At 35.6% G+C, this 15,697-nt stretch overlaps 2 protein-coding genes across 2 annotated transcripts; one reads left to right on the top strand and one right to left on the bottom strand.

The window, feature by feature from the left end:
- Window positions 1-414: 414 nt before the first annotated feature.
- Window positions 415-5,318, top strand: LOC108197608 (lysine-specific demethylase JMJ32). The gene is made up of 4 exons (XM_017365270.2): window positions 415-1,178; window positions 1,584-1,759; window positions 4,205-4,275; window positions 4,351-5,318. The coding sequence occupies exons 1-4, from the start codon at window positions 504-506 to the stop codon at window positions 4,551-4,553; spliced, it is 1,125 nt and encodes a 374-aa protein (XP_017220759.1). The 5' UTR covers window positions 415-503; the 3' UTR covers window positions 4,554-5,318.
- A 629-nt stretch (window positions 5,319-5,947) lies between these two features.
- LOC108199383 (protein root UVB sensitive 1, chloroplastic) lies at window positions 5,948-13,723 on the bottom strand. The gene is made up of 7 exons (XM_017367170.2): window positions 12,971-13,723; window positions 11,421-11,696; window positions 10,489-10,545; window positions 10,218-10,416; window positions 8,554-8,669; window positions 6,977-7,153; window positions 5,948-6,779 (listed from the first exon to the last, which is right to left on the bottom strand). Exons 1-7 carry the CDS (start codon window positions 13,592-13,594, stop codon window positions 6,495-6,497), a joined length of 1,734 nt encoding a protein of 577 aa, XP_017222659.1. The 5' UTR covers window positions 13,595-13,723; the 3' UTR covers window positions 5,948-6,494.
- Window positions 13,724-15,697: the final 1,974 nt, after the last annotated feature.

Raw genomic sequence — 15,697 nt, 5'->3', positions numbered from 1 at the left:
TTCACTGTATTAGAGTACTTGTTAACACGAATCTAACAAGATCACTCATGACTATATTTAGTTTTATAGATTATATGCAAATTAGTAATTTGTCTCATGTTATGAACAGTACCGACATCACAAACAAGAAAAGAAAAAAGAAACGGAGGGAGTAAGTAAACATATGCAGACGTTTTTATTATTGTTTTGTCATATTAGATTTACAAGTCATTGCCGCATGTTTGACTTGTCAGCAAGGGTAGATATTATTAACGATAAACGGTTGAACTTAACGTTTATTGTTAGTTTTGTTTCTAAAAATTAATGAAATGATATATAATAGTATTTTAGTGGTTTAAATGAGCCGCCGTGAAAATTGGGTAGTTACTTGATATGTTTTACCGGGTTCGGTCGGCAATTTGAAATAAAAACCTTTGAATAAACGAGACTTGTTGGTCGGAGTTTTGCACATGACTCTTTCCCCACCGAACCTAAAAATCACAGAGAGAGCTTGAGTAATCCTAATGGAAGAGAAAATGAGAAAGCTATGGGAAGAAACACGAGAGCTAAGCTTGGGAACTACCACCCAAATCCCCCGTCTTGAAACCCCACCAACCCCTCTCCAGTTCCTCCGTGATTACGTCTCCCCAAACAAGCCCTTAATCATCTCCTCCGCCACTCTTCACTGGCCAGCCACCACTCTCTGGTCTTCCCCTGATTACCTCCTCAATACCCTCTCAGCCTCCTCCGTATCCCTCCACCTCACTCCCTCCGGAAACGCCGATTCCCTCACCCCTTTACCCCATTCCCCTCATTCCCCCTGTTTCGCCTCACCCCATGTCGAGAAAGTCCCTTTTAAGGACGCCCTTGACGCGATAAAGGCTTCGCGTGTCGGAGATGATCAATGTGTGGTGGCTTATGCTCAGCAGCAGAATGATTGTTTGAGGGCTGAGTATTCTGCTGTTGCTGGGGACTGTGAGGAGCATATTGGATGGGCTTCTGAGGCGCTGGGGTGTAGGCCTGAGGCGGTTAATTTGTGGATTGGGAATGAGCTTTCAGAGACTTGGTTTCATAAGGATCATTATGAGAATCTCTATGCTGTTGTTACTGGGGAGAAGCATTTCTTGCTTCTTCCTCCTACTGATGTTCATCGAATGTATATTCGGGACTATCCTGCTGCTCAGTATCACTACTCTAAGGTCAATTTCATTCATCCCTTTTCATTTGTTGGGTGCATTGTATTCGGTTTCGGGAACCTAACATAACCAAAATGTCTATTTAGTAAGTACCCTTTTAATTTCTTAGGACTAGATACACTGCTTCAATAAACACTGACTTGTTCACAAATATTTGTACTTTTTATAGAGAATAAGATAATTTGCATTTCCGCAAAGTGAAAATTTGCAATATGTAGTTGTAGACTGAAACAGGTACCACAGAGGGGTAGTATGATTTCTGAAGGTGAAAATGGGCTACTGAAAGATATATTATAGTCTTTATTTTATGCAATGATTGTGCTTTCCCAGATTTGTTTTTTTTAAAAAGGCTTAATAGATGTTGTGTGTTTTTGTGCGTCTGAATTTGTATTTTGGTGTGATATATAGGATACAGGGAAGTTTGAGTTGGAACTGGAGGATCCAATCAGATATGTTCCATGGTGTAGTGTAAACCCATACCCTTCACCGGACACTGAAAAAGGAGATATGGCTAGATTCCCTTTGTATTTTGAGGGACCAAAGCCATTCGAGTGTACCGTTAAGGCTGGCGAGATTCTTTATCTGTAAGCTTCTGTCACTAAGCACCGCCCCCCTATTTTATTGCTGTTTTATGTGTTCACTTGTGTGATTGTGTCCAACACAAAGTTGGTCTTTCAACGTGTTACAGTTATTTGCTCTGATTGAACTTGGGGAGTGTGCAGGAGAATTGTAGGACAAAATATGTTGTCGCTTCATTTTTCTTTTATCATTGGAGGCTTTGTTCAGGATAGTATGGCCTACCTATATTACAAGTATTAAGTGTTGAAACCAAGTGATATAGGAAATTGTAATGAGTGATGAAGCATATTATGGGTCAACATTCTAAACATTGTTAATGAGGAATGAATAGCAGAAGGACGCAACAAATTTTCTATATCGTTAGGGTATTGAATGAAGAATTCTAAAAAAAGGAAAGAAACTAGCAAAGAGTCAACTTAGGTTCTTAGGTATGATATAGTACGAGAGACTGATAATGAGAATGTTTCCATGTGTGATTATTTATGACATGAAGCTGGTCTTTTTAACGTGTTATAGTTATTTGCCCTAAGGAGTGTACAGCAAAACTGTTGGACAAAATATGTTGTCACTATATTTTGCTCTTATCATTGGAAGCTTTCTTAAATGGTTTGGCCAACCCATATTAACAGTGTATTTGTGTTGAAACCAAGTGATATAGTCGCAGAGGAAACTATTTGTACGCATAATTTTGTGTGTATTTCTATGATTAGTCTTTGTAGGCATAGTTTAGGAAATTTTTATGCAGTTTACTTATTTATGAAACAATATAAATTATCAAATTTTAATATAGGGTTACCGTAAAAGTATAAATTTTAAGTAATCTCAAATAGTGAAATTATTTACCCTTTTAAATCAATTCTTTTTAAATATGATTGATTTAAACTTTAGTTGCAATTTCTGATTGGCTATAAATAAATCAAAATTTCATTGATTAGTTAATTTAATATTGTTATAATATTTAATTTGCATATAGTTAAGATTTGGAGTTGGTTAGATATTTTATAAAAGATAGTGAAAGAATAAATATGATTGGTTTAAAATTAAATTTTGAAAGAATAAAGTTGAGTGGTTTAAATATGATTGATACAAGATTTAGTTGTAAAAGAATTAATACTATTGGTCTAAATTTTTTTTTTATAGACTATTGGTCTCAAATTTAATTATAAAAGAATTAGTATGATTGGTTTAAAATTTAGGTGTTATATTTGATGGGTTAAAAATAAATTAAAAGTCATTTATTGATTAACCGGGGTTTGGTTGAACTCCTTTAAAAAAATTAATTCAAATAGTAAATATGTTTGGTTTAAAATTAAATTTTGAAATAATTTAGTTGTGAAAGAATTAATATAATTGGTTTAAAATTTAGGTGTTACCTTTGATTGGTTAAAAATATATTAAAATTCTGTAATTGGTTAACAGAACTTGGTTAAACTCTTTTAAAAAGGAAACTCAAATAATAAATATGATTGGTCTAAATTTTAGTTACAGACGATGATTGGTTAAAACTAAATCAAAAATCATTGATTGGTTAACTGAATGGTGTGGTAGACTTATTCGGTCTTGAAAACTGAAGTATTGATAGGAATACCGGGGGTTCAAATCCCTCTACATCCGCGAGGTCAGTACTCAATTAGTATAATAAAGAATTGAAAGAAATATTTGTTTGCAAAGAATTGAAAGAAATATTTGTTTGTGTAAAAAACGTCTACTGACAATTAAATTAATTAATAAATGGATATCAAAAACTATTATTTTTAATAAATTGCTTGTGTATTATAAAAAATATTTAGAATTAGTACATGTAAGAAATCGTTTTATAGTTGAAGTTTGCCTTGGAGACTTGGAGTGTTTGTTGTTGTCACGGTAAGGTATTGTATATTTAGAAATATATTTTATTTAAAGAAATACTTATTTCAAATTAGAAGGTATAAGAAGTCATTTTAGAGTTGGAGTGTCAAGTGTGAGTTGGAGTGAAATCGGTATGGAATTGAATGATTGTTTGTAGGAGTAAATATAATTCAATTAATTATTTAATTTTAGATAAGACATCACCCACCCCCTCGACACCATCACCAAGGCTCCCGTGCAAGCTTAAGACAAAGCTTAAGAGCCACACTTGATCCCACTCCGGTCCAGTAAGGCCCACCCTGCGCCACTAAGCCTCACCCAAGCCTCTCGACAAGGCCCACTTCAGAGTCCAACCTCCGGACCCAAAAACCTTCCCAGTCACTGAATTGCATTGGTTTCTATATTAATTTTTATTTAGTGGTTTCTATTGGAGAAAGACACTCTCTCTATATATACACACACACGTACTGAGCTGAGTAGGCCGTGTCAGAAATGCATTCAGCAGCCTCCAGCCGGGTCCATGCTTCCTAGGCTTCATGTTACCTGATATTTAGTTACTCCCTTCCGTGAAATATATAATGACCTGTTAAAGTTTTATGCAGGCCAAGTATGTGGTTTCATCATGTAAGACAGACTCCAGATAGCAGAGGCCTGACTGTTGCCGTAAATTATTGTAATACGCCAAAATCTCGATTTAGTTCAACTTGTTGGAAGTTATATGCAAGCTTAATCTGATTTTGTCATGCAGGGTATGATATGCAATTTGATATGAAGTATGCTTACTTCAACTTCTTGCAATCAATTACTTGCTCTGGGTTTGTTGATGTGACAAACCAAGAAAATCAGTGTTCGAAATCATGTGCTGGAACTGACATAGAAGATGGCTCAGACGTGGCGCATATAGCAAGTGGCTACGATTCAGATGTCAGTGATGACATTGTAAAGACATGACCATTCTGTGCACCTCAATTTTACCTGGAGTTGGTTTTCTGGGGTAGCACAAAGTTCGTCACTATTATGCCCACTAGTGGCTCTTGCTGCGCAGTACAAAGAGATAATTGGTTTTCCAGGACGAATGTTTTTGTGCACACACTAACCTCATGGTAGAATTACTACATCATCTACACCCGTAATAGGTGTTGCCTCTCAATCCAAAGAGGTGATATTAGTTTTTTGGAAAGTCTTCAGGTTCAAAATTTGGTTTGCATTTTATGAATTGCTGATGGCAATGAACCAGGATTAGGTAGTCTAATCAGACATTGACATTTGACCAGCATACAGAGAGTTACCAAGATTTTATATAGTTTGAGGATGTTAAAGTTATATATATTGCAAGGGACTGAAGAACCAGGCAAAGGTGTTGCGCGCAGACTGGAAGACTCCTGCACTCGGAGGATCCTTAGAAAGTCTGCTGAATATTGCAAACCTTCAAATTGCATGCGTATGTCTTCTAGAATCGTCATACTTAGGGTGATTTGTGTATGTACCATCGTCAATGTAAGGGTTATGCATGTGCTAATTCAGGTTACAGTTTTAAAATTTCAGGTGTGAATACAAAAGTGACTTCTATTAAAAATACTATAGAGCAAAAGCGTGTACAGAGGCTTGTTAGTTGCTTAACATTAAGGATATGGGACTGTTTAGCTTAATTTAAAAGTACATTTTATTGTTTATAATTAAGAAGTTATTTATAAATAAAGAGTAATTTTTATGTTGTGTTTTTGACTAATTTTTATGATATTCACAATTTATTAGATATTAAAACTATTAGTCAAATAACAAAATGTTATAAAATAGCTTTTAATTTGATCTTATACCGGTTTGTAAATTCAATTTTCAAAAATAATAACAAATAATTGAAAGAAGTTACCATTTCAAATTCTCATATACCGATTTACCTTTAAGTTAGCTTATATCTTCTTTACATATAAATGAACCAAATTCTAAACTTATAGTTCGGGCTCATATCTTCTTTACATATAAATAAAAGAAATAAACCAATTCTCACTTGCAGGTTCGCGTACATGCACTATATATTTATGAAGTGGCGTAAGCAGCTGATAAGTCATAAGCACATGAACTGAATTTTTACGAAGAGTGGCTGCGGCACAACAGTGGGGATGTCTGGCTCAACATTTTAATGGAAAATAAGTTCTAGAGACCTCCTTTAAGTATTTAATAGGAGTTTGCATTAATAAGTCACTTTTTTTAAAAAAATAAAATAAGCCGGAAAGAGTCTTAGTACACTCTTAGTTGCTTGCTTTGTAAATTGTACTGCCTGTAGACTCAGTTTAGATGCTCATCTTTTTTAGTTTTAGCAGCTATTAACAAGGACTGGATGAAAATTGGTAGCGCAAACACTTGGTATCGAATGGGTAAATATATGACATCTTCCCTTGAGAGTGAACCCTGCCACTAGACCATAAACATATAGAAAATTTTACAATGGACAAGATCTACATAGATAGGATACTTTCCGAATAATTCAAAATTGCGCCAAGTATAAACCCCAAGCATAACGAGGAATATTAACTTCCTGCGATGCTGCCTGCAATAAACCAATGGCCTCTTCAGTGAAAATGCAGATGTTGCCGAAATCTTGCATGTATCAGCACCATAAATCTTCCACATAACAAGCAATGTCCCATGGGTTAACTTCAAAGTGTCAGAGATGACTGAATTAGTTTAACAAGTTCAACCACCCTTAAATCTTCTAATGGAACTTCCATTTCTTTAATTCCATTACTCAAGGGTCATGTATGCCGAAACTTAGTTTACTGTTAGAAAGTTTTGACCACAGGGAAACTATGTAGGTTGTCATCTATATCTCCAGAAATTTACTTTTCACTACTTGTCAAGATAACTAAAGACAGGAAATAATCTAGTTCCATGTTAGCATTTAACAGCAGAGGATAGATAGCCTGGTCGGATCCTATGAGGTGCTGGTCTTGCTATTAGACCTTCTGTTACCCAACCAGCTAGCTCTCCATCACATTTGACATGGTTAAATTCACGTTGGACATACTCCAGCGAAATCTGGAGCTTCCCCCCTGGTCTACAATCATCCGATGCACCAAGTGATTTAATTCCAACATTCTTCTCCAACCAATACAGATAATTGACATGAAATAATGACTTCAGCATATCATGTGAAGAGGAGATCTCTTTCAACACCACCTAAAACATGCCAAGATCCACAAAGTAAGAAAATAATCAAATGAAATCTCATGTGATTATGTTTTGCTAGTTTTTGGAGTATACTCAACAATTTAGGTACCAACTACTTCCTCCAGTGTATTTACATACCAGAAGATCAACCACCTTAAACCAAAATGACCTAGTTTTTAGATAATCTGCAAGAACTTTGTACTTACACAAAATTTTCCCTCATGCTCAGTAAGAATGTAGCCTTCCTCTTTGTACAGGTCAAACAGTGCAAGTGCGTCCTCCTTATTTCTCACCAAACCAGATAATTTAGAACCTAGATGCAATCGGCGTTCAATATCAGCAGCTGCAAGCTTAGCTTCAGCTGATAGTACTGTTGGTTGTGCCTGTAAGGAAAAGAAAACATGATACATAATGATCAGCTTTGGACAGGAAAGCTTGGTGTTAAGCCAATCCTCTGATAAAAAGGTTAATGTGTTGAAAAGAAGTTAGAATTAGCCAAGTAACAAGGCACCCCTACCCATGGCCCATGGGCAAGGCAATGGGATTAATTACCCACTTCCTCCACACCTATACTAACAAAAATTATGTGACCTCTCAAAAAAAAGATACAAAGAGAGAGGTAACAAGGAGTACAGCCAAATCTAATATGTTGGAAAAATATCACAAAAGAGAAGCTCCACTGTTTTTTCTCCCAGTTGGAACAAAATAAATAAAACAAACAAGCTCTGCAGCATATGAAATATCCAATCCAACGCCATGTTGGAAAAATAATCACAAAAGAGAAGCTCCACCGTTTTTTCTTTAGTTGGAACTAAATTAATAAAACAAAAAAGCACTGCAGCATAAGAAATCTCAAATCAACACAGCCTCACATTAGCACCAAGGACCAACAACAAACTAAAAAGAGTGATACCTTGGTCCATAGTTACATAGGACTGGGTTCGATTCGAAACGGGGAACGAAATCGGGTACGTGGAACATTAGTTTTAGTGAATCTGGTACGATGGAACGTATAGGTACGATGGAACGTATGGGTACGATTGGTCCTTTTAAAAAGAATTCTATAATCATATATATAAATTCCATTATAATATACAATTTTAGTTGATAATTTATAAATTTATAATTTTTTATAAAGAAAAAGATATTGAATAACAAATAAAAGTACACATTTATTGATAAAATAAATTACTTATCATATGACATAGACATGGATCTATTGTTCAAAACAAGAATGAAGTGTGTTCTTGCGGGTCGTCACTTCCGGCGATCTGGGTCGCGACCCTGAACGTTTCCGTTCGCGTTTCCGACCGTATCGGGTACGAACGATCTAGATCGCGGTTCGTGGCAGCGTACCCGTTTCCTTGTATCTATGCCTTGGTCCAAAGTGAATCTCAGTGTGCATGAAAAATACCTCATGAGGACATATTGTATAAGGAATTGTGTTACCCCAATTATGTAAAAATGTGTATGGCCCATCACTTTGAAATATCATGAATCCTACATACCATTTAGAATTATGAATTTAAGTGGACGATTAGGTTAAATACACTGTCAGCAGTTTTTTTAAAGAAACAACTTCCACCTCGTCTGTAACATCATATTGGATAATGGGTGGCGCTCTTTAGATAATTCAGAATGCAGGATTTCAGACTCAATGACAATTCTAATATCATTACTGACACTAAGTGATATGCATAATGTTGTTCATTAGTTCTCCATCAAAATCAATGCAAATTTATATGCACTAAAGACTACATAAAGGAAAAGGGATAACAGATACCTTATATTCAGATTTGACATTAAGAACTGGAACAGCAGGAAAAAATGGTTCTTCAGCATTGACTTCTTTTACTGAAGGTACTAAACCACTGAGCAGATATTCACCAAAGACCAAGTCTGTAAGAAATAGGTTATTTAATAAATATTTTAACTTAAATGAAGAACAAGGAAATGTCTAAATTCGTAAGCAGAACAAATATGCGGTCTGTAAATTTGCAAAAAGATTTATAAAAAATATAAATGTGCAGTCTATGATTCTGAGTCCAGTCAAATTGGACTTAAATATGCATAATATTAACTCAAGATTAATAACAAAGAAGATCACTTATTCAAAAATTTCAGTTTTTGCAATCAAGTCAAATATTTGCCTACATCAGAACTTATAGTATATCATCAAAGGGTATAGTTTCCTAGTTGACTTTAGAGCGATAATGGCTTCAGTAATAGTCGACTAATCGACTTTTCATTTTGCTCGTCTCTTTTGTTAAAAATTCTCATTTTTCTGTCAAACGTCCTAGAGAAAAAATGGAAATGATACCAAAGGTGAATCGCATTACTCAAGTTTTTATTTAATTATCAGTCAACATGTCATCAAATGTCCATGATGCAGCACCTGCATTAGAATAGTTGTCCTACTTACCATTAATAGGTGGACCAAGGGCTGGAAATAGAAAGGTAGAGTTGTTGAGCTATGGTGCTTGCTTTGGATCCCTACAGACCCTAGCCAAATAGCAAATAATGCTAAAAAATCAAATAATCCTCTTGTTACCTGGTCAACACGTACGTCTTACATGACAGCTTTCAAGTCATATTTTTGAATCCTCTATTAATGATATTCACTAACAATACCTACAGAAACAGGGAAACTCTTCACATCCTACAAAACAGTACAAGCTGACAGCACTACATCAGGGACGCTACATATTAGATTCATGCACTTTTTTACTCCTTAATCCTAAACTCTTGGAGGCCTACTTATAATATGACCTGTCAAGGAAATGAACATTGATTAACGAGAACCGAACAGAGGTCCTACATGTTTGGACTGTTGCTTATATGTGCACAAGCCTTCGAGGAAACTTGGCACGTATAAAAACAAAAATCAACTAGATCAACAAGCACTACCTTAAATACAATCTATAAATATGCAAATATGGCAGTGAGGTTATCTTAAGCAGAATCAATGGGACCAATTTTCAGTATACCTTTATGTAACTAATAGTCCCCAAACTGGCAAGGATCAAGCAGTTATAGTGTTATACATTCAGGTCTATAAATCTTGAATAGATGCATACATTACAGAGAAGTTACTTCACCAGAATTCATGTAATCATTAGATAAGGTACATGTAATTTATTTTCAAAAATATTAAAATATTAAATAATTACAAAATTTTCAAATTAAGAGTATGTGGTTTTTACAAAGTAGGAGTCAAAGGTAGTCTTCTTGGATAAAAAAAATTGCTTTGCAACAATCCATGTCAACAACTAAGTACAAATTTTGATACTTGAGAGTCAACAGTGAGAGTTTGAGCAAAACAAGAGGCACTCAGCAGATTTTCACCATTGATACCTAAGCAAAAGCTACTTAATACAAGACCAATATACCAATTATGTAAAACGATATAAACAATATCAACTACACTGAGAGAAAGAAGATAAGTACTTGCTCGATATGGATTCAGAGTTCTAAGTTGGATGGACTGATATGACTTTAGATTACAGAACATGTGGATCCAGGTTATAACACCGAAAGATGCAAGAGAAAGACTGGTCGAAGACTGTATGCAGTTAGCAATTGCTATGCCAAGCATTATGCCAACAAATTTGCTGACCATACCCTGAGCTTCGCCCTTTGCTATTACCTGCCATTAGTTGTCTCTTTAGTTTCATACATGCTAATATGCATGACTGGAAACGGGTATACTAGAAATTACCTCTGCAAAATTCCTCTGAGCAGCAAAGCCTGCATAGAAACAGCTTCTTGTAGCAGCCTGTCATGAAAACAATCGCAAGAGATTAAAGTCTTTACTTGTGCATTTATGAAAGTGAGAAGTAATAAAGTTTAGAAAGGATAATGGTAATAATTTTTCAGAAAAATATACATATGTCTTCACCTGAATATTTAGCAACACAACACACCAGGTCCTAATCCCAATGAAATATACAAGAGCAAAAAGGTTTACTTCTTTTGTTTTTATTCAAATAGGGAAAATCGTGCAAACGAAATTTGCAGACAGAGAAAAATGCATAACAAAGATGGACAATCTGTAAAATCCTACATATATTGAAGACCTAACATTTCTACTTGGATCAGCAAAAAGGTAATTGTGATAAATATGCATAGCAATGAACCCAAAATGAGGCATAAAGTGAGAGTATAATGTGTAATTTAGGGCTGGTGAAGATCCTATATCTGTTCGGTAATTACAAGATGTTGTAACCGTTATTCTTGCTCAAGCCACAGAATTGGCTATGAGGCTTCAACCACAGAAGGAGTATTAATGATTTTATAAGAGACCAGAACAGAGTTTAATCTGTAAGCAGTACTGCAAGAAATCACTGAACAGTGGGAGGAAAGCACGTTTATGAGTCTCCACTTCCCATAAACTCACCATACACAATGCATTGGAGATGCAAAATTTAAATGAGCTTCCACCTTAAATACACAAACATAACATACCAACAACTACAATAGCATCGCTGATCCAGCATATACTTCCAACTGAATGTCTGGATCTACACAGACTTTACGAATCTAAACGGCAATGTGGGCCCAGAAGACATAAAGCTAGCACCACAGTTAAGACTGTAGAGCCCTATTGAAATACTATGATGCAAACAATTTGCCAACAATTATCCTATATACCTGGATCAGAGCAGCTGCAGATCTTCCAGCTCCAGCAGCAGCACCAATAGGAACAAACAAATGGGGAAATGCTGGAGTAAGAATCTCTAATCCATACGCAGCATTTTCTAGCAGGTCAGCAAACAACCTCCAGCCCTTCGGATTCACATCAAAATGACGACCGAACTTTGACAAAAATATTTTACTGAGATACCCAATTCCATCCTTCAGCACCCAATTGACAGCCGCAGCAGTTGGAATAGCCCCTTTACCCAATCCAACAGCGTAAAGCAAAGCCTATGTTACAGGCATATGCCGAATGCAAAACCATATAAGATCAAAGAAACATAACAGCAAACAAGTTTCTCCAAGAAAATGTGGCTTCAGCTTTAAATGATGTAAAAGGAAGACAAGTGGAAAAATAGGGTCACCAAACACCCTCGTGAAAATTGTCTGTCTAAAATAATTAAAAGTGGTCTTATATATTTAATATCTGGAACTCAAACTACACGACAAGCTTACATGTAAAGACAGTAGAAAGTTTAATATATAAAACTCAACTATATTTTACGAATCTGGCTTTAATTGTGTAAAACGATGATATATATCAGTTCAGACGATAAAAATATGAGGACAAGGAAGAGGTTTTCCTCCAATTAGCTTATAAGTAACTACCTTATATATAATCATCTCCCATACAATCACACTTGCAATACACGTCCACGACAGATTTATTTGTGTATAGTTCCTTCCACATTAACTATGACGTGGATCACCATGTACAACTCATTAATGTGTTTAGTCTCATTCATTAATAAGTTTGGTCTCATTCTACTCATTTGCACAAAATAGATATCACCGATTAGTTTCTAAAGAAGAAATAATAAAAATTATAATTTGTCATTTAACATGTACAAAAAATTGGTAGGTCAATAATAGAGGTTGGATAATAAATTTTAGAAACAAATAGTAGGCGAATCGTTGCCGCATCTATTTGACACATAAAAGCCACATCATTATCTTGCTAATTATTATTAATTAGATGTTATCTTTAAGGGTAAAATCAAAATGAACCAACATAATATTTGTTTTGTATAAAGCGAGTGGGACAGTGCATACTGCATATAGCCGTTGGATCACATAATCAAATTGATGAGAACCGTTAGTTTGAAATTTTATATTTCGGTAAGATGCTACTAGAACTGTAGTTGAATCCCGCCAACATACTAAATTAAATTACTCCCTATGTCTCATTTATATCGGCTCCAAAATTATGGCCAAATTCAGTGTATAGAAAGTTAAGTGTTAATTATGTTAAGTTATTTACAATAGAATATAGTTCCTTAGTAACTATTACTCTATTTGTGTGTTTAAGATGATTAAATAAAACGTGGAATTCGATTGATGGATAAAATAAGTAGGATGGAGGGAGTACTAATTCAAACACAGATAAAAAGAAGTATTAATTAAAATACAGCGTACATGGCATGGATTATAGGCTAGTATTAACAATTTAGACAAGCCAAAGTGTTGTGCTATACTTGTTTCGCTCAGTCGAGATTTGAATATACCTGAGTAGCAAGGACACTGCTGACTTGAGCAGCCACACCTTGAACACTTCTCCAAAGAGAGTAGTCCAAATAGTCACTAGTGACACTAACAGGAAAGCCTTCAGGCAGCATTAATCGCATAAACAAAGAGCGACATTGCAACCACACATTCCCTAACGACACCGACGTGGTAAATTTGGTAGCAGGAATAAGAAACACATCTTTGAAATAATCAGGTATTAGCCTAACTCTATTTCCTCCCTTGACTTGATACAACATAAATTCATCATCCTCTTGATCATCATTATTATCAGCTGCTTGTGCAGCATAAGCAGAAGCTAATTGAATAGACGAACAGATGAAAAATATAGAATAATTGTGGTTAGGAGAGTTTTCATCCGAATCACCGTGGTTATCGGGATTAGAGCCGCCGTCATCTCCGCCACCGCCGAAAAAACCGCCGCCGCCGTGGTTATTGAAGAGAAGAGTTGTGTGTGAATGTGAGTGTGAGAGCGATGAGTTGCGGAGGCGGAGAGACGGCGGGGGGCGGTGGAAGAGGAGTGATGTGAGTGGTGGCGGTTTGAAAAGACGGGGAGGCGGAAATGAAATCGCGGGAGAAAATGATGGTGCGGAAATGAAGTCCATCGGAGCTAGGTTTTCATGTCCTTTTGTGTTGAAAAATGAGTCAATGTTTTGCAGTGGACTCGCGCTCCTTGATATCTTGGCAGGCCTGCATTTTAGGGAACCTTGGTTTTGGGGAGGAGGGTATATTTTTTGGGCTTAAACCACCGTCCACTTGAGTAGTGCATACTTGCACACCCGGTTGATTTTTGTTTGTTTCATCCCAATTTATTGACAATATATATTTGTCCAAATAAAATTTGAAATAATATTAAAAACAGAAGAGTATGGTGTATTTTATGTACTTGCACTTAAGCGATATGCCGCTTGCAATAGTGCATTTTCAAAATTACCACATATAATATCATAATTATTTTTTGTTAAACTTTATGACAATCCGTCAATCTTCTCTCACGTCGTTATTTGTCTCCCCAAATATAAGGGTTAGACATGACTATACAACATTAGCATTTCGCGGGCTTTTACTAATCAGATATTAGTCGCGTTTCCTTTTTCATCATATAGCAATTGTTTTAAACTGCCACACCAACCATTCAACTACTCCCTCTGTTTGGATATATTAGTTTCTTAACTTTTTTGCACGCACTTTTAAGAGTTTTGACCGCACATCTAAAATTATTATTTTTAAAATTTTCTTTTTATGAATAAAAATATTAGTGATATATTTTTATTCACAAAAGAAAAAATTTAAAAATAATAATTTTTTATATGTAGTCATAATGAGAGGATGAAAGATCAGGATATATCAGTAATATCAGTAAATGTTAGAGGTAACAATGTACATTCAGTGTGAGAAGTTTGTTAGAAGGTGGTGGTGTTAGCTGTTAGTATAAATACATTTGTGTGCTTTGTTAGAATCAGAACAGTGATGCTATCATGAAAGTTTGTAACTGAATCTCAGCTCATTTCTATAAATCATCAATGGCTTTTGTTTTCTTTATGGTATCAGAGCTGCAATTGATTGAGTAAATAGATTGAGCGAGTGATAAGTACATATCTCTGTGTATCAGCATCGTAATTTTGTAGTCAATTTACATCTCAGAGCTAAATTGAAGCTTCACAGCTTGATAATGGCGTCGAGTAGTAGATTTTCGTTTACGGATCTTCAGAATCCACTGTTCATGCATCCAAGTGATGGTCCTACATCAGTAACTGTAACGAAATTGCAAGGAGCTGATGACTATCGAACATGGAGGCGATCGATGGAGATTCAGCTTTCATCAAAGCGTAAACTAGGGTTTGTGACAGGTACCGAACAACGGAGCCTAACAGATGCTACAGATGCTGTGCAATGGGATACCTGCAATAATACGGTAATCTCGTGGCTTCACAACAACATTTCTGATTCAATTAAGAATTCGATCTTGTTTGTTAACTCTGCTTCTGAAGTTTGGAGGTTATTAGAATCTCGTTTTCATGTTGTTAATGGATCTCGTAAGTATAAGCTGAATAGAGATTTATTTAGACTGAAACAGAGTGGATTGTTTTTAGTTGAGTATTATACTGCAATCAGTACTGTTTGGGAAGAATTGGACAATCTCAATACATTACCTGTTGTAACTGTGCTTAGTGATGAGATTAAGGTTTTCCTTAAGGCTCTAGATGAGCAGAAACAGGAAGCATCAGTTGTTTCAATTTCTGAATGGACTTGATGATGTGTATGCTCATCAGAGAAGTCAAATATTGATGATGAAAAGGTTACCTAGTGTTGAAACAGCTTGTTCGATGATTCAGCAAGAGGAGTCTCACCGTAGTACACTCAAGCAACAAGACACTTCTACTAGTCATGAGATTGCAGCAATGTACAGTAAAAACACTGGTTCTGAGCAACGATGTTATGAGTGTGGAGGCAAAGGTCACACTAAGGCATCTTGTTGGACAATTATTGGATATCCAAAGTGGCATAGCAAGCACAAGAAATCTGTTTCAAACAAACCTGTAAGCACTGGAAAATGGCAGGGGAATAGGAACTCTGTTAATCCTAAAGTGGCAAATAATGTTGTTACTCAAGAATCTGAAGACAATAACATGACATTGTTAGTAAAACAATTTGAACAACTTCTCAAGCTTATACCACAGGAGGAGAGTTCTGAGCTTGATAGTCCA

The sequence above is a fragment of the Daucus carota genome, chromosome 8 (assembly GCF_001625215.2).
Source record: "Daucus carota subsp. sativus chromosome 8, DH1 v3.0, whole genome shotgun sequence".
Lineage (NCBI taxonomy): Eukaryota > Viridiplantae > Streptophyta > Magnoliopsida > Apiales > Apiaceae > Daucus > Daucus carota.
The sequence above is the reverse complement of the archived record's forward strand: the minus strand, read 5'-3'. Positions and strand labels throughout refer to the sequence as shown.

What these genes read in the sequence shown, in the direction of transcription:
- LOC108197608 (XM_017365270.2), top strand. Translation starts at nt 504, where the DNA reads ATGGAAGAGAAAATGAGAAAGCTATGGGAAGAAACACGAGAGCTAAGC. An exon ending in CTCAGTATCACTACTCTAAG is followed by an intron (nt 1,179 to 1,583) that starts GTCAATTTCATT and finishes TGTGATATATAG; the next exon opens with GATACAGGGAAGTTTGAGTT. An exon ending in GCTGGCGAGATTCTTTATCT is followed by an intron (nt 1,760 to 4,204) that starts GTAAGCTTCTGT and finishes AGTTTTATGCAG; the next exon opens with GCCAAGTATGTGGTTTCATC.
- LOC108199383 (XM_017367170.2), bottom strand. Translation starts at nt 13,594, where the DNA reads ATGGACTTCATTTCCGCACCATCATTTTCTCCCGCGATTTCATTTCCG. An exon ending in ATGTCAAATCTGAATATAAG is followed by an intron (nt 7,154 to 8,553) that starts GTATCTGTTATC and finishes TTTTCCTTACAG; the next exon opens with GCACAACCAACAGTACTATC. An exon ending in AGCATGAGGGAAAATTTTGT is followed by an intron (nt 6,780 to 6,976) that starts GTAAGTACAAAG and finishes GGCATGTTTTAG; the next exon opens with GTGGTGTTGAAAGAGATCTC.